Consider the following 23685-nt stretch of genomic DNA (forward strand, 5'->3'; position numbering starts at 1 on the left):
CAGCGATCAAAATACACATTTCTGCACGAATATGACGCATACGCCGCGTATGGTGGTGTCATTTCGGGCAATCGTCAAATAAAGTGCAGGAACATTCCTTGCTCAGTGTGCGGCGGCGAGATGTGAAGTGAAAAAAAAAACCCAAACCCAAACCAAAACCAAAACGAAAAAAACAAACAAATTTCGAAATTAAATGTGCGGTGAGCGGCGACTAAGTAAAAGAAAGAAGAAAACTCGTAAAAAGAGAACAAAAACGAAACGCAAATCGAGGAGGCAACGAAGTGGTTGGATGCCGCAGCTGCTGCCGTTTCCATTGCAGCCACCACAGCCCCCGCCCACGCTGTCCGCATTGATAAACGAACATTGAGGTGAGTGGGAGATGAGTAACTGACTGCGGTTGAGGAGAGTCTCTTGCACTTTTAAATTATTCATGTTTCATAAACCACTGTCGGGCCAAAATGAAAAAAAGCATACAAGTATATGTGTACTATATTTGATGTTTCTGCTGCTTTTGTTGTCTCCGCTATTCTCGTTTGTTGCAGGCAGGCAGCCAAGAATTTGTTAGTGCATTCGTCGGCAGTTGGCAAGAACCATGTGTGGGCGAGACATACAACTTTCCCGTTATTGTGTTGGATTGTTTGTGTTTAACAAGTACGCTTTTAGGCGCAGCAACTGTGTCTTCGTCTCTGACGTAAGCGGTGTGCGCCTTCGGTGGCTTAGTTCTGTGTCAGGTGCTCAGACCTGAATGCTGCAAAGTAAAACAAAATTCAAGAAGCAAGCGACCAAACAAGGCAGTGAAAGGAAAGTTGCAAAATCTTTGCATAAATCAAAAAAGCAAGCAAAATATTTACCACTTCTACACTTTATTTTATTTCGTATGTGTGTGTGCGTTTTTTTTTTTTTTTTTTTTGCAAGTCACAAGCAGTGTCTGCTTTAAAATCAATTTTGGTCCTTTATGCTGCCACATGCTTTCAAACCTACCCAGAAACTTTGAACACGTCGCGGCCATTTTAAAGCACACATGTGTGGTTTCATGTAGTTGTGTATGTGTGTGAAAGAGAGAGAGATAGAGAGAGAGAGGGAGAGACAGAGTAACCTCGACGTCCATAATAATAAGCCCGAAAGTTTTTGTGCATGGGCTCACTGACGCCTTTAGCCTTATTTTACATTGATGCGCTGCGGTTTGGTTTATCGATCAAACGCAGTGTCAGCCAGTCTTGCCGACTGGCAGTCAGTTGGCCCATGCCGTCACTTACACTGCTGTTGTTGCTGCTTTGCTGCTCCTGCCTGCAGCGCCAACTTTCCTAACACAATTTGTAAGCCAACTCAAGCCAACCAACCTGTGTATGGCTGTGTGTGTGTGTGTGTATGTGTGTGTGTGTGTGGTCGGTGGCAGTGGAACGGGGCTCGCCATTTGATTGCTCAGCAAAATATTACATAATAATGCCGTTAAGGCCGATGCTGGCCTATGAAGCGACACGACAGGCAGCGGCCAGCAGGCAGACAGACAGACAGATAGACAGACGAATAGGCACACAAAATGACAGACAGACATACAGACAGGGCGTGAATGTAACCTGCGACACATGCACCATGGGCCCAAACACATAATGCCATTTAAAAATATAATATAATGGTAGCTTTGTTTTTGTGAGTTTATTTTATGTGTTTTTCAAGTCAAATGGAGTATACGTTTTTTTTTGTTTTTGAAATGTTTTACTTGTTTAGGCTTTACTAAATGGAATATATTTTTCCCAAATAAAGGATAGTCGAGTGCCGTGTAGAATATTTTTGTTGCATACTGGAATGAAAAACAAACTGAAAGAGACAAGTTAAACAAAAACAACAATAATTAACAATTTTGAAAACTAACTTGTTAGGATTTTAGGATTTTTTTTTTGCTAGAAACCATTTTTAGCAGAAAGTACTATTAAAATTTTAGGATTTTTTTTGCTAAGAACCATTTTTAGCAGAAAGTACTATTAAAATTCTTTTTTTTTATGCCTTTTAGTATGGACATAGTTTGGATCAATATTAATATTAAAAGAGAAGGATCAGCTAATAACACTAACTTGACACCTAACGACCATATATGTATGTCAAGCGGTTACACTTTGTATTGAGAATTCTAGTCAATTGAAATTTAATATATTTCTAGTATATTTAAATCGACCACAAAATACTTCAAAATAAAGTTGAGAAAAATATTAAAATTTACTACAGGATATCGTAATTTTAACTATTTGTTTTTTTTTTTAAGTTTTATATTTAATATGGGTCAACATTAAATTGAATATGAAAAACTTTAATAACGAAGTTTTACACTTTGTTTTGAATATTACTCATAATATGTTTTTAGTAAAATTCACGATGTTTTTATTTGATTTGAATATGAAATAGTAGAACATTAAATTTAATATGAAAATATTCATCTGTACTACAAGTATGCAACTTTTTTAATGTATGTATAGAATAGTGGCAATTGCTTAAAGCTTATTCATATGGAATTATTCATTGCAATCGAGCTATATTTAAGTGATTTTCACTCAGATGCTGGCCACTGTGCATGACCAGCGACCCTAATAAGAGTTACTACCACAAGTCTTCCTGGACGTTGGCGGACATAAATTTATCCTTCGCCAGCAGCGATTCGTGCGTAAATCGCACTCATTGGCAAATACCTCCCAAAGAGGTCGCGCTTCGGAGCAGTCGGTCCCTACCTAAATGTGCGAACTATTAAGCGGCTGTTGCGACTGTTGCGCCCCTCCCTCCTTTGTGGCATCGGCAATGGGCCTAGTGCTTATTTGGCGTGAAGTAAATGCGGCACTTTGTAGTTGACGCACGTCCAGCAGCTTGCCGCGCAGCTCCGCTCACAGGGCAGTGCCTGGGAGTCGGTGGCGTAGGCACTGGTTTTATGCTGATGACATCATAACAATAAAAATTAAATTGTTGCTGCTCTGACTGACAGCGGAAATGGCTTGGCTCGCTGTGGTCGCCATCGCTGCCACAGCAGCAGCAATGGCAGAGACGGCGGCAGCGACTGCCATCATGGCGGCTGCAATGAAAATTAAAAGTCCTTAGAAATCTGTAGCCGAACAGGAGCTGCCGTGCATAAATTTCAACGAGTAAATATAAAATTTTATCGCATGACACACATTTAATTTAATTTAATGAAAGGCACAGAGGAAAATATGTCGCTTATCTTGCAACGCTGTCAGCTGCCTCCACAATTGCGAAGGGTTTGTTGAGATAAGATAGTCGTCCCAAATGGAGGCAGCGTGTGCCAACGTCAACGGTGTGCAGCATTTCGGCTACGACAAGGCAATGAATGTCGAGCCAGTTTCTACACAGTTCGTGCATGAAAAAAGGCACTGGAAAAAATTGCAACTTGTCTCGCAACTGAAAAACGAAGCTTCGTAAAATGTCATTAAACTTAAATGTAAAAGGTGGCGCTGAGTAGGCCAACATAATATATATATATATATATATATATATATATATATATATATATATACTCACTCACTCTTAACAATTTAGTAGTTAAGACGGCATCTAAATATATATTTGAGCTAATAATAATAAAAATTTTAAACAAATTATTACAGGTTTGTAATTACAAAGACTTTATTGATTTTTCTACGAGTGGATAGAAAATTTTGTAATATAAATTAACGATTGTCAATTATTGTCATTTAGTGTAAACTCATAAAATAGTACGCTAATAAACAAATGAAGGAGATATACGCTCTCAGTACAGATTGAATAGCCGAAACGATATTTCACGTTTCACTTCAATACTTCCCCTTTTCTTGCACTTCCTTTGATTATACAACTCTTATACCTCTGCAAGTATTTAAAAAGTACTCTACAATAAGGCCAATATGAGGATTTTGCGTTAATATACCCATATATGTAAATAAAATATGTAGCACACATTTATTCGCACATATCTCGTATAATGCGTAAAATAAATTAGCCAGTTCTGAGAACCCCATACATGCTAGTCCTAATCATTAACAAAGCCACTTACAATCATCGGATCATGCCGCCTTGGCAACCATTTGCCAAGGACGAGGTTGGCGAGCAGTGGCAGGAGCTTGTACAACTGAATCATTGAACTTTGTTTTGACAACCTAACAAGAACATCAAAAGAAAATTGGAAAACCCCTTTTGTAATTCAATCTGATTGCCAACTGTCAGGGCAAGAGATGTCTGCAAAGTTTTTCTGGTCACAGATTTAAACCGCAGTTGCTCTTAAACAGTCCGCGTAGCTAAGCCAAAAATACATAATGAGAGAAAGACGGCGGTGGGAAAATCACTTGAAAGCCAAAGCAACCGACGAACAGGCACAAACGCACAGCACTTTACAAAAAGGACAACGCTCTTGATGTGGACATACACACACACACACACACTCCTATTCATACATAGCTCTTGTTGTCGACGACAGCATTGTTGTTGTTGTTGTTAGTGGTGGTGGTGGTGGTGGGGGCAGTGGAAATGTGGTGCTTGTGTACGTTATTTTCCTGAGTAATATGTTAATACGACACAAACACACGGCTGAGGTGCTACACACACACACACACACATACACTGATACTCACACACGTGCACGTGCATAGAGTATCGTTGCATGCAACGTGGCTATAGCTGACAGTGGGCCATTTTAAAGTTTTTTGCCACAAAAATAAAAATTTTCAGAACACATCTAATATCGAAAATTAACTTTAAATTTATATTTGCAATGCAGATGCTGCTTTAATATTTGTTTTAATTTATAAAAATAACTTCTTATTTCAAAACAAAAATTGTTGTAGAATATGTTTAATAGGCCTTTGAGCCTATAATGGGTGTGTGGACGATAAGAGAGCAGTTCTGAGCTTCAAAACACTGCCTACTTTAAATAGTGTAATATATATAATTTAATTATTTTCTATTATATTTATCAACTCATTTTTGTTGAAATCGCTCCGAAAATAATAGCAAAAAGCCGACAAAAAAGTGAGCTGATATTGAAAATTTTAATTTCAAAATCTCTGCACTGTATTCAAGAAATATTCATTTTTAAACTCAATATTAAAAGGTCTACCCTAATTACGTTGTTCCCTAAGATATGAAGCAAGTAGAATATTGAGTCTAATCCGAAATCATTTTATCATTTATGCTTTTGAACTCTTTTATTATGTAACTGCAGCCAAGCAGGAAATTATTAAGATGAGTGTTAACAATGAACCACGGTGGTCGATGGGCCACAAAGGAGCACGTGTAGTTGTGTAGTCTGTCGCTTAAGCGTCATGTAAGGAATTTATAATTGAAAAGAAATTGCAAAGAGTTTGTTCATGTATGAGTACACACGTACACAAATGTGTGTGTGTATGTGTGTGTGTGTGTGTGTGTGCATGTGCCGTGCTTAAAAAGTGTTCACAATTTTTCAAAGAGCACAACTTTATTGTCCCTCTCCCTTTGGCCGCCATCTAAAGAGTGGCAAAGCTGTCAACGCTGCACAGTATGCTATGAAAAATGGCAATATTTATGAAAACTCTCTCCAAACACGTTGCTCATTACACACATACACGCGCACACTTAAAGTCATTTTAATTAGAACGCATCACAATTCACTCGAGCGTCGCCGTGCTTGCTTGATATGACCGAACACGCACTTCAATGCTCCCAAAGCCATTGCGTGCTCCGCCCAGGCGTATGCAGTGATTTATTTATTACTTACACCACACACTCGCGCACACACGTACGCACTCAAATGTGGACAATGGCCAGCGGCAGGCCGCACACGTTGTGTATACAAGCGATATGTATGCATACATTTATATTTATGTATAAATAATATTAATAATAATAAAGCTTTATGTATGTTTCATTTTATGTGGCCACACCTCCGGCCTAAAGCCTTCTTGCGATGGCCAGTGCCATTTTCGTGGCCTGTTGTTCATTTGTCAATTGCAAAAACAACAAAAGCAACGATAAGACGCCTCGACGCACGTGGCATTCAAGCTGAAAGTGTCGCAAGCTTTAATAGTTCATACATACATATATACATGCAACTGTATACATATGCTCGTATATTTCATATTGCGAAAAATATGTTAAGTCTAACACATGGCGTATGCGTAATAAACAAGAATTACCCAGTTATGGGCTATTATATAACGTACAAAATGCCCAATAAAAGTTGCAAATAAGATTATGAATTATTCTATGCATTTGCATTTGCAAATTAAAACGAATAAACTTCGTTTATATTATACAGACGATGCACTTGAGCAGATGAATGCAAACAAGCCAACATAATGCAGCCAGCGTGAAAGGGGATGAGAAAAATCGACGAAATGAAAATGAGTTTATTTCTTGACTTGTGTTTTTAAATGATAAAGTAAACGCAATACCAAACGAAATGGAAGAACTTATAAACAAGTTAATGAGTCTGTGCGTTTATTTCTTGACTGAAGTTTGTTTTTGAATGATAAAATTAATGATGACTACCACAAGAATGTTACTTGCCATCTTTACTACCAATTAGTTGCTTACAAATTTAATGATTAATTTTTGAAAAAATAAAAAGTTTCCCCAGCAGATGTTCGCCTTATTGTACTTTCCTACACGCATATTGGAATATTTCTAATCATTAATACTATGAGCATTAGCGGAAGTAATCCATTTATTAAAATTATTTTACATTTGAATTTTTGTAAATAATCCAAATTATTTGAAACTAGTTGTTCATTTTACAAGTATACCCTGTGTACTGTACAAATTTCTGAATCCAATCCAATACGATGTTTTATTTTTCCTCCCTCTTCTTAGAATGTTATTTTAACTATTCACAATTTTAATACATAAAAAATATATAATTCTCTCATTTGTTCAAATTTTAATATATTTTCAAATTATTTGTTTAGTTTTTTTAATGTTTACGGACTAAGCTGTTGATCTGTGAGACTCAATAGATTACATTAATCTTTGACAGTATTGTTCGCAATGTACTTAGCTTTAAAGCTTTAAAGGCGATTGCTTTAAATAGCTTGTCATATTTGAATTATTATTTCCACAATAAAATTGCAGAGGTTTAAATTTTGATGCAGCTGTTTTTTCCCCACCTTTAATGCAAATATAATTACTTGCTATACAGATTAAGTATATCTGATGTGGAAGTATTTCGAAACACCTATTGACATCCAGGCTAGCAAGAAAAGTGTTTAAAAAATGAACATTTTACATACATTAATTATTACTAATATGCAGGTTACAATTTACACAACACATGCAACTTAATATATTTTTGATAATGCATTGTGTACTCATGAGTATTTCCATGAGAGTCAACATATTGTAATTCATGTTTCCAGGTCGAAGCAGTGGAGTTCTTTTGCTTGCTTTTTACAATGTCGCCCAACATATAAATCATTTGTGGAATACCTTCGTCACACCTGTCGTCTATCCTGCATAATCCAAAAGCCAACGGCGTAGCATATTTTGTTGGCACATTAATGATTTAATGTCGCTGGCGAATACGCGTCCATGTATTGCAACGGCTTGATTAAAGCCAACCATTGGTGTCGGTTGGTGAGCTGAGGACGCGGTGTCACGTAGCCAGGATTCTTTTTATTTTGTTGTGGATTGCCTTTTCTGTAGTGACGGTCACCGAGCTCAGCTTGAATCTGGCCACAACAGTGCTGTTCCATGCTGTTCTTTGCCAACCAACGAGTTGAGGTTTTTCCCCACACTTTGGCGCCCCTGACTAAATGGTTGGGGTCAGCTTAGTTGATAAGCGGGAACGCATGTCGAGCGCTAATTAAATTTCTTATAGCTCTTGAGACTGAAGTGACCCCGCTGCGTTTTTCCTTGCCATTTTGCAATGTGATATATCGATTTGTTTTCACCAGCAGAACGTTGAATTTTAAGGTTGATTTCAAATCAGCCATGTTTCTAGTTAAACTTTCGCAAATGCTTTGTGGTGCTCCGACTTCTGGATTAGGTTGTCATTACATAACACTTAACAGCTTGCTTGTTTGCACGCATTATTCAGATGAATTATGCAAAAAACAAGAACATTTAGGCCACATTTGAAATGCAAATACTATAAATTATGAAATTCCAAAACTTTAAAGCTGTATTCGTTGTTTCGCAGTCGTTTCCATTTTAAAGCAGTCCATCGCAAATGGACAACTAAAGTACGTGTGTAGGCGTGTTTGTGTGTCGGGCAATTAGTTATTTAAATATGCATTGCCAGTGGCCAATAGCCAATCATCAGTGAAAAGCCACCAAATTGGGCCAGGCCTAAAGTCGGAAATTTGATTTTTGTCTATGCCCCCCTGAGCTGTCAATTGAGCCAATTAGAAAATATTTGTTTGACCAATCGATGGTTTAAACAGTAAATTGAACACATGTTCGCTAATGCCGGTTACCATTGCTGATTTCTGCAGGCAGGATGTACATTTGGGTTGTATAGTCATGTAATAAAGTATTTTTAATAATGCCAAATAATTACAAAATAATAATAATATTGAGAATGCTCTGAATTTAGCAACATCTTATAATTCATTTACAATCCAACAATTGTCTTATCAATTATTTCATCTTTGAATTACTCTTTTAGTAAATTGCTGATAAATAAAGAAATATAGATAAGTTGCCTGCGTAAGCCCTTAATCGTGCAACAAACTATTTCATTCTCAACATATTTCAGCAAGTTATTTACAATCAGGTGTAATCGTGAATTCAGCATTTAATGAGGGAAATATTCGATTGCTTGATTTCATAATTTAAAAAAAAGTTCAATAATTCAATTCCTTCATACTCTCGCATATGCTTTTCAAAAATGTGAATCCATTTCAAAAAAGTGCAATCCATTGTTGATCCTTAACTAACATATGTATATTTTATATCTACACTGTTTTAATCTATAATTTAACAATTTAATATCCTTTCGACACGCCATAATGCGGTTTTCTCACATATGTACACATGCCTGACAAGATACACACATTTCCTTCCTCCGCACTTGGCATATTTTCAACTTTATTTTTGTAATGCCAATATTGTAAAATTATTGAATTGGAAATCTGTATGAAGGCGCATCAACGTTTATTTTCATTCGCGAGTCCTTCGGAAAATTTAATTCATTTGGAATTGGTGGAAAAAAAAGCGCATACATAAATGTAAGTCGGATATGGTAATTGATTTAAATGGGGTTTACATGCATGTTAATGGGCTGGAGAGCCGCTTAAGTTGTGTTAAATTTTGAGTGTGTAAGCGTGAAAGGTCAAATAAATACGTAGTATCTTATGTAGGTAGGAGTAAAATGTGGATTTGTTGGTATTGGGTAGGAGAGCGAGCATTCCACCTGGCCACCTTTATGAAGTGATGCGAACGATAGGTGACAGACAGGACTAGTTTAATGCAGAGCAAACAAATTAGTTTGTGGTTGCCCGAAAAAGCCCCCAGTGTAAACAGATTAAAGAGTGCACAGCAAACATTCCGCATACCTTATCTGTCTCCCATTTTCACCCTCTATACCCAGATCCTGAGCCAGCAGAGCATTCACTTCATTTGATTTCACATTTAGTCTTTTGCCTTTGGCTCAAATTTGTTCACAAGCAAAAACAAAATAAAATCCATGCTGTCAAGTATCTGGTGGGTGGGAATCTGACTTGCATACCTAATCCACATTGCCAGGCTGTCGGGGAAGTGTCTGTGTCTGTGTCTGTAGGTATGTGAGTGATGGCTCACTGTGTATTTTGTCACCAACTACTTTGCCATGCATTTGTGTGTACTCGTGTGTATTTGCATGTGTCGTGTTTATTATATCAACACATCCTTTGCATGCGCCCGACTATCTCTCTTCCCGTCCATCCTCCCACCTTCCGTCCTTTCTTGTCTGCAATGCCCTGAACACCCAACATTGTTGTTGAAAGTGCAGTCTTCATCTACGGTCGCAGGCCCGGCTCTGTTTATTTAATCTGCACAGTTTATTTTGATGTGCCCCTGAAATATTCATGGACTGCCTCACTCCGAGCTTCAAGAGGTACGCAACTCACAATTAAATAATTGAAAATCACGCATCTGATACAAGTAATTTAGAGCTCTAGGCTAATTGTTAGATATTTGAATGTCTATAGGCAAATAAATAGCCTCAATATTTGTCTGGATATTTTTTCAATTGCAAAAAGTCAACCGATTTAAGTAGCAGATAACTTTTTTTACTTAAAATACCATAAATATCGTGTCATGTCTTAAAAATGAATCTAGTTTGTAAATTATTTAGTTTTCTGACCGTCACCGAAACTGTCTTGGTGCTCAAATTAATAAAATTACTGCCACAGCTCTCTATAAAAAATAGTTCATTCTATGAAAAGGTCTGAGTTTGCAAAAGTGTAATTTTTACAATAATATGCAATTTATGAAATGAAGCGGTGGGTGCATTTGCAGAAATTGTTTATCACTTATTAGTAAAAAATAATAAATATCTTGAACCATAGACATTTTTAAAATTACTTATCATTACATAAAACTCTTTTTTAAATCAAGTTAATCACACATTCTTAAATTTTTTTTTAAAAATATAATTTTCAACTTTTTTAAAAGATACCAAATTTAGAGATTTAAATCGTGCTTCTGGGATGATAGCGCCGTGATTTAAACAAGAACCTTCCCTGGATTATGGGACCACTGCTTGTTCGTTGAGCTAAGCCAAGCACCAATATATAGTTGTGCATAGAAAAATGACATTATTATTAAAAATATTAAAATATATTTGTTTTTCAATTGGGTTTTGAATGGATTGTCTAGATCGATTTCTGATTAAGAACCTAATATACCCATTTCATCCTTCAAGTACAGGGTATAAAAATGATAATTATTGCAAACAACTCTCCGCCGCTCAGTAATTCAACCTCCAAGTCAAATTGTAATTGAGTTTCTTCTTTTTCTTAATTTCAGCAAAACCAACGAGCAAAAAAAAAAAACAACAACAACAGTAGCATAAGCAATACTTAGCGTTTAATTATAACACTATACCATAAACTAAGTTTAAAGAAAAAAGAGAAAATCATGGAAATGTTTTTCTTTGGGGAAAATCAACGCTTCTTAAATTACAATTAATTACTGGATCTAACTAGTCATCCAAACTAAGTAAACTAACAAAAATTAGCAACTGAAGCGGACACAACAGCTCAAAGCACATTTAGTAAGATTGTTAAAGTATTAGACAACACTGCAAACTAGTGTTTGACTAGCAAGTAGGAGGGCGATCCAAGCGCAGCGAAACCTGACACGACGCTCTGTCAACGACGAGCGTAATGGGTGGCGGCCTTGCGGCGCCGCCAATTACATTAGCCAGCCAACATCAACCGCGACCTTCAGCAGTAACGATAGCCGCCCAGACGCCGGCGCCCGCACAAATGCACGAGAAACTGCTGGAGAAGGACGAAACACGCAAAGAAAAGACTGAGAACAAGCTTAAGCTGCTTGTCAAGGACAAGGAAAAGTCCAAAGAGAAGTCTAAAGATAAGCCAACGAAGGCGCCTAAGGAGTCGAAGTTTGCCGAAAGGCTGCGTCGCTCCTTTCGCCGCAGCGAGCACAAGTCCCTAGAAATTAGACGCCCCGAGCCAACGCCAGAGGAGCTGCTGGCAAAGAATCGTGCCACACCACCGCTGCTGGTCGACAACAACAACTGCGTGGGACGAACACTGCAACAGCTAAAGCAGCAGCAGCAGCAGCAGCAACAACAGCAACAGCACAGTTCCCGTGCCTCGCTCTTCTCGCTAAGTCAGCTGCCGGGACTGGGCGGTCACATAAATCCGGCACTACTGCTGGACAGTCCGGACGAGTGCACGCCCCCGGAGTACGCGTATCATCATTTAAGCAGCGTCGCCACCACCAACTCAAGCACCTCGCTGGAGAGCAACTTTGACTTGCCCTGCGAATTAAGCGGTTCGCAGTCGAGCGTTTATCACTGGGCCTGTCGCCAGCAACCACAAGGCCTCCTAAGCATGGGCGGTGAGGTGAGCACCGTGGGTGGCGACTCCTCTGAGCAGCGGCGCAAGCGTCGCCTGGAGACACAGAACAGCAATAGAAGTGAGCAACAGTTAGCCGCTCAGCAACTGCCCCTGAGTAGTAGTAGTGGTGGTGGAGGAGGAGGAGGAGGCGGCGGCGGCGGCGGCGGAGGCAGCACACATGCCACCGCCAGTCGCAGCTGCAGCCTAACCAGCGAGAGTAGCTCCGTGAGGCTGACGCGTCTGCAAAACTTTCTATTCAAGAGCAGCAACGAGAGTTCGCGCAGCTGTCAGGGACATTCAAACGAGGGATTCACCGTCTCCTCGCACAATTCCTCGTCCGGGGAATGGGAGCAGCTGGGTGCTTACGGTGGACCGTCTAGCAGCAGTGGAATCGGCGCTGGTATGGACTTTCATGCAGGCTCCTTTCCCGAGGAGAGCACGCCCGATGAGGCGGATGGCGGCAGCATGTTGCCAGTGGAGAGTGGCGAGGCCGGCAGCTATTATCAATACACACTCACCTCGCCCAATAATCCTTTCTTGCCGGAAATAACCGCGCGAACTTATCACAGCACCTACGACGAAGACTTGCAGGAAGAGGCCGAGGAAGTGGAGGATCTGCAGCTGGATGGCAATGTGACGGCTGTGAAATATGTGGGCACACGTTCAGCTCAGCTGCCCACCCCATCGTACAGTCGTGCTGGCTCGCAGGAGTCGACGCACAGCGAGAGCGGCATCAGCTGTCCACCAGGACCGTCGCCAAGTCCGGCTTCGAGCTCCTCGTCGACGCCGGGGCGGCAGAAACGGAAACTGTTTAGCCTCCACTCGCCCACACGTCTGCTGCATCATCAGCATGCGCAGCCACAGCAACCACCGCCGCCAGCTGTCGTCTCCCAATCACCACCGTCCAGCTTGGAGAGCGGCAGATTCAATTCCGCTAGCCTGGTGCGAAGTCTGAACCCCTTTCTGCCTGTGGCCACATCATCGTCAGCCACACCGTCAACATCGGGGATGGTCTCCCCGAAACGTGCACCACTCAAACAGGCCGCTGTCACCTCTCCCGTCGCCGTGCCGCCCGACTTGAATTCTAAGCGCGAGGAATTTCTCCGCGCAACCATGAAAATATGCCTGGTTGTGTCCCCACCCAGCAGCAAGCTACAGGTGAGTCCCATTCCGTATTATGGTCGTCGCAAATTCTTTGGCAAATATTTACACCAGCTCCTCGACGCGCCCTTTGCTTTGCATATTATTTTGTAAAATGAAAATAAAAATTATTATTTATATTTATTTTATTCTGGTTTTATTTCTCCGCTTCCCATTTTGTGGTTCTTCATTTTCTCATTTTTTGTTGATTTTTATTAGACTTTCGGCGCATTTCGTGCCGCAGCCCGTTTACTGGTCGCTTTTCCTTTCGCGCATAATTTACATATTTGCATAAATATTGGGTGAGAAATAAATGTATATATATTCAAATTTTCATTTCTCACCACTTGTTGCTTTTGGCGTTGCAGCAGATCCCAAAAGCAGCAACGGCTTAAGCGAAACCCAAATAAATATAAGCTGAAAAAACATACACAGAGCAAATAAATTTAAGACTAAACATTTTAAACGTGTTACCTCTTCAATGAATTGTTAGAGGAAATCTTTTATAGTTGAGTTAAATACGTATACCTATAATTTGAAAGCTATCCGGAAATGTTTAGTTCTAGTCTCAACTCTTGTAATAAGTTTGGAAACAAGATCAAAAGAAACTTTAATTTTGATTTTTAAAAAACACCTTTGTTCTTTGCTGTTTATTTCAATTTATAAACTAATTGTTATATTAACATTTTCATATTAAATCATAATCAATTGCCACTGTCATATGATCAATTCTATTTTGTTGAAGGCTGTTTGCGAGAACGTATTTGCATTTCAATTTCCAGTCGGCTATTTGCAGTTTAATGCGCGATTGGACGTATGCCAAATTCTGATGAAGAGTGAAAATAATGCAGCAATCGGCGCAGCGCCAACAGCCATCGATTTCACTCAACAAAACAAAAGCCCCTTTCTGCTACAGTTGCCCTAGCATTCTAGTATCTCTATAAGTACTATCTGCCTTGCATCTGAGTCAATTCAATCCCAGCTACGTATCAATCGCCCGCTCCAATCGACCATTCACAAGTCGATGGTTTCTGAAATTGAATTTATGCATTGCCGCTACGCACGCACGAATGCAATTTCAATAACGCTCGTGGCACAACATGACGTATGATATTAGAGAGTTCCCATTTAATATTACGCATACGCAGCATAAGCGCATAAAAACAGCTCAAGTATGCGAATATAAGTCCGTACACTTGTGTGTGTTCTTGTGAAGAAAATGGCATGTGTATGTGCGTAAATTGCCGCCACAGGATATTTGAGGACATTAGCGCGAGTGCAGTCAAGCAATAAATTGCATTCAATATATGCCTGACCTTTTGTGTGGGCGTCTCTACATACAAGATTTTTTTTTGCTATTGGCGCCAAGCAACCGGAAGGCATTCGACTAACTTACAAAACACAACTGAAATAAAGTGCTCATGCTGATGCCATTGTGGAGCCAGAATATCAACGCTTGTGCTAGCCAGGCAGGCAGGCAGGCAGCAACACATACAATACTATAATAATAATAACAATGCTCTCGGGCAGGGCGAAGCTTTCACGCTATTCGAATGTGAACCTGTATGGCTACAAAAATTCATCAACTGCATAAATCCAGCGTACATTCCATAGCAGCAATACATAAAGTATTTGTAAATTCTAAAAATAACTGGAGTACTCGCCGGTTACATGAGAGCCTTAAGCTCTTTGTCGCTTTAAGAGCAGCCACAAAAATCCGTACCTATAGTACAAAAAGATATTCAGTAAGAGCGGATTAAAAGCGAAAAAGATTAAATTCGCCCGCCGTTTTTATCAACCGTTGAAAGCCCTCCCATATGTCATTCAAACTAAAACGCTACAAAACTCACAGCATTCGCTGAATTAAAAGGAAAAATATTTATATACCATAGTAAGTATGTGTGTGCGCATAAAACATTTTTATTTCAAAATTTGAAATGTCGCGCCATACAACGAATGGCAATGGTGGCGGAGCCACTCCATTTATCACAGGCGACAAGCGCGTCAGTGTTGAAGCTGCCGTCGCCGTTGGCTAAACAACTCGCCCACCATTCCAGGACCCAGACTCACATAGAGCGAGAGAGAATAGCTGGCAATCCTTTGCCCTGGCGCCTGTCCCTGCCTCAGCCCCTGCTCCTGCTCCTTCACTTGTCCCGCTTCATTCAACAACTTAGTGCCCGCCCAGCCCTATCCTGTTCTCTTCTGTCCTGCGCGTCGTTTTTAGTTGGCTGCAGCTGCGGCTCAACTTTTTAATGGTTAAATAAGTGCTGCTGTCCAGCTTGCATGAAAAATTATGTGTGCCGTAGTTTTTGTGTTGCATACTTTTCGGGGCAAGTAGTTTTTAATTGAATTTTATGCGTCGCTGTTTTTATGTGTATGCTCCATTATGCCACATGTGGCACACGCGGCACCACAAGCAGCTGCCCACTGCCTTCCGCAAAATCTCATAAATAGACGGCACATCCCAGATGGTGTATATAGTATATACATTTAAATGCTGCTTCTAAATTAATCCAAGCATTTGAAAACTACACATTGGGGTCTTCTAATTGAGTTTTTTATAAAACTTATAGCTATAACATAATTAACACTTCAAAGTTGGGATGCAATTTCTTGAAAATGCAATCCAAAATGCATTAATCTAAAGCGAGAGAAAAATGAATAAACACCCGCTTTTTTTTTTTTTTTTTGCGTTTTATATATTGCAGCACAGCGGCCTATTTCTGATCATTAGGCGTATTTAGTTGTTGGAACTCATTAAAGCCGTTTGATTGATCACTTATGGCAGTTAGTTCGATATGCATCATAACATTTGCCTATTTTTAATGCAGCCGTTAATATTATAGAAGGCGATATTACAAAATATTAAAAATACACCATGTGCTGGTTCCCATGTTGATAGCTAATGAGGAGTGTTTGTTGTTTCCCATAGATTGCATAAAGCTACACTTGTGTGAGCTCAACAAGACAAACCGTATATTTATCATGCATAAGTGTATATCAGGTAGATTTACTCTAATGTGCTTGCTGCTGATTCTCCAAAGCTATTATTACACAAATAATGTAATGCCATTGGTATTTTTATTCCGTTCTCTTTTTTACTATCAACATGTTGAAACAATAAAATTTATTCTGCCAGCAATAAAACAAAAAACTATGCGCAAAAGCTACAAAATTGCCACCGATTTTCAGCTACGCCAACTACAATAATAAAAGCGAAAGCAACAGTGATAAACAAAAACATCCGAAAATGTATTAAAAAATGAAGAAAAACGAACTCAAAACAAAAACACACTGTTAAACTTTGTTTTTATAAATAGCAGCGCCCGAACAACTCATGTCGAAGCCAAACAATTTAATTTAATTTCTGTACAGTTTGTTTTGTTTTTCTCTCATTGTATTGTTCTTTCCCCCTCCCGACCGTGTTTAGTTTCCTATAAATAACCAAAGCGGAGTGAAAACCATGCCAGAAACCGAGGGAGGCAGCAGGTAACGCGAAGAGTAATGAGAACACGTGAAAAATGCATTTCACTCAACGGCAATAGCGACGCAATTATTTTGTACGTTCCTTTGTTGTAGGAAAGGTCCTGGGGTTCGTACGAACGACCTCGTTTTGTGTACGTTTCCGGTTAGCGTGTGCCAAATGGTTGATTTTAAGGAGTACTTGTGGAAAATAAATGTATTCAAACGACGTTAAAATTATATTCGTATCGCCAGCAAATGCTGCTCGTTTCGCTGCTTGTTGTTATGCGACCGCTTCTTATTTGGCCACTTAAAATGATAAAGCTACCTGCCAGTTTGCTAGAAGACTTTATATAATTGATCCATAAACAGATTCAATTTATGAAAAATTAACGAGTTAAAATCTAAATTCTCAACATGAAGCCAAATCTTTCTAGCAATCAATGAAAGATGTAAAATCTTGTTGGGCTCTCGACCACAAATACAAGCTAATGTTTTTAAATCATAAAATGATCAAATACTGCACAGCTTGTACCTTTTTAGTTCCCAATTTTCACTTGCATTTGGATTGTTATTCTTAAATTGTCGTGATTTTCTTTCTTTTTTCGCATATGGTTGGTCAACAGGCTTGTGTCTTGTACCAGACAAGCTCTCCAAGGGTGTTTGCGTAGGTGAGGTCCCCGTTTTGCTGGCAGCTTAATGGACTTTCAATCGAACCGCTGTCAGAAGTTTTTGAATACATTACTTGAACTCAATACGCCGCTAGTCTGGCAAATTGAATGTCACCAACTGTCAGGTATTTATAGTAGACCAGGCTGAGTGAAAGGAAATTGGCATTTTTATAAGCCCACACTGAAATGGAAGGACGCTTTGCTCGCATATTTAAATGGGAAAATCGAATTCTTCAGATATTACTTGACTTGAAAATGAATTTTTGGAATATTTATAGAATTCTTAGATAAGTTTTTAAATGAAATGAAAAGGTAGTCAACTTTATAAAGGTCTGTAGATACAACCAAGTTCATTACAGAAGTTCCTTTTAGATGAAAAGAAAATTATACTATTGAGTTTTATTTCTTATTCAAAAATATGCTTCTTTCGTTCTTATTTATTTGCATTTATTTGGAAAAATCCATTCCAACCGTTGCCCCAAGGAAGCCAAAGCCAATTAAATCATTCTTAACGTCTTCCTGCAACCGGAACCAGAATGACATTAATAGGCCACAGCTACGCATATATGTACAAAAAGTACATACCACATACTCGTATATAGATGATGTACATCTTTGTGAGGTGACGGACTTTTGTTAAATGAATTCATTTTTTTTCTATTCTCACTTCCCTCAAAGCCTTGCACTGACCATGTTGTACACGATGCCATTTCCCTGAAATGTGAATAATTAATGAATATGCGTATTAAGGTCTACAAACGATTATTAAGGCCCATGCAGAATGCTTAATTCATAATGGCAGGATGTTTGCCTTGCAATTACGCAAAGCGACTCGGTCTGTGCAGCGTGTTATACTCGACGGCCAGGAAACTGAAACGACCGAAGGACGTGCTTTGTGTGAGCGCTCTTGAATGTACAAGTATGCACGTATATAGTATACTTGTAGTATTTGTATATCTGTGTAGGTGGTGTGAATGCGTGCTTGTATAACGGTAAGCCCATAACTGCGCATAAGCTCCACTAACGCAACAAACAACAATAACGAACGAGGAGCCTGGCCAAGGCGTTTTACATTTTGAATGCGCGCCGCGCTACCGCCTTTGACGCCGTTTCACGTACAAGTTTCCATTGAATTCGCCAGAGGCCATGCGAAAACTTTTGCGGAAAACTATTCCACAAGTGAATGAACGCAACACGTTGCCAAATGCGTGCAAAACAATGAAGAGCACTTCAGTTGAATTTAGAAAAAGATTTGCCTTGGCTCACGGGGCGTATAAGCAACCCGTGCACAACAAATTAAAGTATTCCAAGCTTTAAGTTATGCCCCAAGATACAAGTAGTTGGCCAACGGGGGTAAATGGTTATTTGCATTGCAACTGCAATAAGCTCTGCAAATATTGCAGCCAATACACACAGAGACGATTCAGACGGATTCAGACTCTGCTGTTGCCCTACCCTTTGGGTGGCACACGAGTCCATGGCACACATTTACAGTCACACTTGGCTGCTCGATCAATTTTTCGTTGAACCGGCCCCGGCCAGCTGTGTTACAGGTGTGTGCCTGGCTCCGATACCCACTCAAATAAACAGAAAAAGCCACCACACACACACACACATTCATCGATAGCGAGATTAAAAATTTGGCGATTGTGCCGCCATGCGCGAAATGCAATGAATATTTATAGCCGTCTGGTCGGGCACCAACCAGTCATGGTCATTGCAAATTGAATTTTTGCATATCCCATGCCGCGCAATTTGTCGCAGCGCACGTGTGGCGCGGAGAGCCGAAATAGTGGTTTCTAGTCGACAATGGGAGGGGGGCGGCATAATTTCTAAAGCCGCCTTAGTTTTTATTAAATAAATTCGAAAATCAAAAAGCATTCTTCAGCTTTTGCCGTATTCAAAAATCTCTCATTTGCAATTCTAATTAAAGACTTTAGTTGCGCACATTTTTCAAATTGCTTTTATTCGAGAATTGCAATGTTTTTCGACCAATATATTTACATTTAATAGGGTAATCTGAAAATATTATTCAAACGACAAAAAGAAATCCATTCACGCTAAATTAAAACAACAAATAAGCACCATATATATGTATTGGATTTATGAATAAATGATAATAAATATGATTTTTCCACTTCATTAATTAACAGTAAGTTGGAAAGTGCTCAGAACTAAAAAAAGAACTACTTTAAAAAGAACATTCGGCTTACTCAATTGTATAGAACTTGTTAATGAATAGCGATTTTGGTATTTAAAAAACTGGATGTTGACAAGAACAAAGAGATATATGTATATTGATGTACTATACTTTTCATCAAATTATATTTGCACAGTCCCTAACGAAATGTCGTTCAAAATAGTAAAAATTACATAGCCTTAAAAAAAGGGGTAGATAATTATTCCTATTACATTCTCTATTATCTTTCAGTTTTTGAATTTAGTTCCGTAAATACTTTGCATACCATTTTCTTTTGCGTTGAAGCGGCTCTTTCGCTTTTAAACAAAATCCTTCTTAACCTCAAGCGGTGAAAAGTTCATATGTTTGTAATCCTACCTTCATCTTCAAACCTCGAGAAATGTCGAATTTAGTTTACAGACAGTATCCTAATCGACCCATTCTATTGTACAAAGCAAACTTTAATTAATTCCACCTCACTTAAAGTAAATACAAAACGTCTACGAAGGTAGCAGACATGTGTACACAATAGAAAAGCTGGGCGTTGCAGCTTTTGAGTTGTCGACAACTCTAAAGTGGCAATTAAACAATTAGTTGCACGTAAAGTTACAGGCATACACACTTATATAAGCTAGCACGACTCAAGAGCCACAAACAAAATTTGCATCGTCTGGCAAAGGTAAAGAACACTCTGAGAAAAGAGGAATGAAATCAAGGAATTGATTAATAATGCACACTGGAGTTAATAAATATAAATATAAATTGTATATAACTTACAATATATCAACTGTATTAAGAGTGATAGAAATTGAGGTTTTGTTCTCTAATAATAATAAGTTATTCTTAGTCTCTGAATAAACATTTCCGAAAAAGTTTATTAAAAATTTTTATGTTATAATTTTAAACTTTTCATAGAGGAGTAAAATATTAGTTGTTTTTTTTTTAAGTTCAAAGCAATATTTTAATTTATATATTTTTTATACAAAATTAAACATTTTTCTGGTAGTGTATAGAAAACGTTGATTACGGGTTAGCAAATTTAGCAAGTAAGGTTATGGGGGGGTGGTTAAGAACTGGGTTGTAAGTGGAGCTGCGAGTTGGAATAGAAATGGAATTACTTTTCCGAAGACTATTGGATATGTATGTAAAAGTACTGTGTTTGTCATATACATATGTATTCACATGATTCTGGCCTTGCATAATTTCCACCTTCTAATATAATAAAACTTTGTAGACGATTTCTTGTTAATTTATGCAACCAACGAACATATAAATAAAACAATGTACCTATGTACATTTCATTTAATTAAATTCAAGACTTTTAAGTGTTTTTAAATTGACGGAATAAATGATGTTATTAATAAAATATCAATCGAGCGTGTTGCTGAATTCTTAAAATTTTCATTTTGAGTGAATTTTCAATTTGTTACTTATTCACAAAATATATTCTAAGTTATGTTTTATTCTCGAGAAGCTTTTCGCATATTAACTTAATGTTATAAAACAATAACCAACAAGGAGTTCCCACACTTGTGTACATAGTTGAAAAACGATGGCAAATAGATTTGTTCTCAGAAATACAACAACATCGAACTGGAATTGTCTTATGGTTTCACGGGGAATAACCCGTGAGAAGTCCTCTTTTAAGTGGCGCGATTCCTTGTAGATCGACGCAGCTATATGTTTGTATTGCTTTTTTTTTTATGTGCCCCTAATGCCAAATTTCAATTTGTCGTTTTAAACCTAAACTACCGCTTACTATGATTATCTGTCGGTTATAGTAAATTGTGATCTCGGATTAAGCAGGTGACTTAATTTAATAGTGAGAGTCAAAAAGTGATGGCCATATCCTGCAACAAAAAAATTCTCGCTGTTGTTGCCAAGCGACACTAATTGTAAATACTTGGTAATTACAGCGTGTATTTGATATTTTTATTTGTGTTTGTTTAGTTTTGTGGACTTACTAGCATTTATTTAGCACATCTACTTTACAAAGAACATACAACTTTTTAAATTATTTAAATGTTAAATTTCCCTGTTTTCAGTTATTCATTTTCCGCTCTATCCGGCTGTACACAAATACGATTATGTACATTGTACATATGTACATACATTTTTCTTATTTCTATCATAAGTACTCAATTGCACACATGGACACGAACTGTGGCTTGTAGGCCTGCCGGTGTACATTTTGTTTTCCCCAACTATTTGATATTTTTGTATAAGTAGTTTGTTTTCGCTTCATGTGCAAAGGCAAACAAATTATTGAATGTAAAATTGAAAGCCTAGTTGTGTTGAGTTCGAACCCCAATACATCAGTTTATCCAATATATTTTTACAGAAAATGATGAATGCAGTTTCTTTGGCATTCATTCGAAAAGTATGAAAAGTCAAATCTTCTGAACATTTGAGCTTTTTAGCCCTTACTGGCTTGGGCTCAGATCACTAATCAGTAACTGTACTGGTTTAAATAATCAATAGCTTAAAGGTTTTAAGATTGGTCGTCTGATGTCGTCTTTATTGTGTCTAACGTCTTCAGCTCTACTTCTCCTTGCCTGGTTGTGCATCGTCACCAGACCATTCCATAATAGTATCCCAAACAAAATAGATTATTCTGCATTTTATACAAAAGCTTAATCCTCTTAGCATTTTATTTTATTCTTAATTGTTACTAAATAATAAAGACTAATTACAATTACCTTAAATTAAATTAATTTAAAAAAGGAACACATTTTTTTATTTCTCATTAGCTCCCATATTTATTTTCGACTGGTGTTTATTATTGTTGTAAAATATTCTCTCAATAAATATGAAATATTATTATTATAATTTATTATATTATTATATATTGCGCTAGGTAAGGCTTATAAATAAATAAATAAAAAATAATAATAAATAAACTTTTAATAATTTTAATAATTCATTATTATATATACACATATTATAATATTAATTTATTATTTATTTAACATTTATTTATTTTTTATAAAATGGTTGGAATTTATTTATTTATTTATGGAATTTAATTTAATTTGTTTTTTTTACAAATTTTTTGTAGTAATTCCCAACCAGTTGGGATTCGCTTATGGGTTAGTCATTTAATTTTTCTTAGCTAATTAAGCAGTGTCGGCGGTGTGCTCCAGTTAATGGGTGCTAGAAGCAAGCCCCTGTTGTGGATGGATGGTGGTTTTCACCAATCCAATTCCAGATGGGAGGAAGTCCCTGAAATTATATGGTCATGACTCGGACCATTGCAACTAGTACAGGCGGAGGTAAGCCGAAAAGTCCATCTCCTCCACCTCGGGTACAGCAGTAAAGTCCACATCCATCCGGAGTTAGGATGGCTGCCAAACGTCTTATCAAGACAAATGGCTTGCAGACTGCAGCAGCCATACTGCAAAAGAAACTTCACCACTCTGGGGACGTCCCCTGATATCCGGAAGAATGGTATCAGTAAGTGTGAAAATTCTACCGGATACCATTAAACCAGCGATCCCGATCCCAAAAATAGAGAGATCGACGGAAGTAGCTTCCACAGCCGCTAAATTGATCCTACGCCGAGAAGGGAGTCCTAGACATGGCCATGGCGTGGGTAAAAAAAAATAGGTAACGGATCGCTTCGTGGCTGAGCTGGATATCAGTGGAGAACCACCACCAAAATCCTACTGCTCAGATGCAACAAATGCAAAACCAACCAAATACCAGAGGATGTGGAGGCGCTTCGTAAGTGCTCGCGATGCTAGGCAACGAAGACGAAGTCCTCATTTAGGAGCTTTGGCTTTGCATAGGCAAGGTTTCCGGACTGAGGACGAAAGATTGTAAGCCAATACGTAGAAATTTAGTAATCACATTAAAAATTTGAAGCTATTTCAATTCTCAGGAATTATTCATCGAAAAGATGGCGAATGATGTGGCAGCTCAGACAGTGTGTTTATATTTAGAATGAGTAGATGGAGTTGCGAGAGTGTTTTCTGGTGAATGTAGACGACACTGCAGGGGAGCAGAGGTCGCCTGATGATACTGATGATGGCTTGTGTTAGCAGGAGTGCTGTGGGTAAATTTTTGTAGAGCCAATCAACGGATTGTCAACGTTAAAATGCCAGTTTTGGCTTCACTTCCGCAAATGTCATGTCAAAAGCGAGATAGAGGAAGACCCCTGGAAGCCTTGAACTATGCTATATATTGCTATATGCGTTTGTACTTGTATATGATTGTGTATGTG

The 23685-nt window shown here is 38.3% G+C and overlaps 1 protein-coding gene across 5 annotated transcripts in view; it reads left to right on the forward strand.

The window, feature by feature from the left end:
* The window catches only part of LOC115623000, a 97262-nt gene that overhangs the window by 59259 nt on the left and 14318 nt on the right, over positions 1–23685 (forward strand). For 2 of the 5 annotated variants that reach the window (XM_030517163.1, XM_030517164.1), the window contains exons 1-2: positions 11306–12138; positions 12181–13169. The exons of the other annotated variants lie outside the window; for them this stretch is intronic. In XM_030517163.1, coding sequence (XP_030373023.1) covers positions 11313–12138; positions 12181–13169 — 1815 coding nt within the window. In that variant the 5' untranslated portion in view covers positions 11306–11312. Of the gene's footprint in view, positions 1–11305; positions 12139–12180; positions 13170–23685 lie in introns of those variants that run through there. 5 annotated transcript variants of the gene reach the window in all.

This window comes from Scaptodrosophila lebanonensis, unplaced genomic scaffold (genome assembly GCF_003285725.1).
Source record: "Scaptodrosophila lebanonensis strain 11010-0011.00,11010-0021.00 unplaced genomic scaffold, SlebRS2 tig00000043-arrow-pilon, whole genome shotgun sequence".
Taxonomy (NCBI): domain Eukaryota; kingdom Metazoa; phylum Arthropoda; class Insecta; order Diptera; family Drosophilidae; genus Scaptodrosophila; species Scaptodrosophila lebanonensis.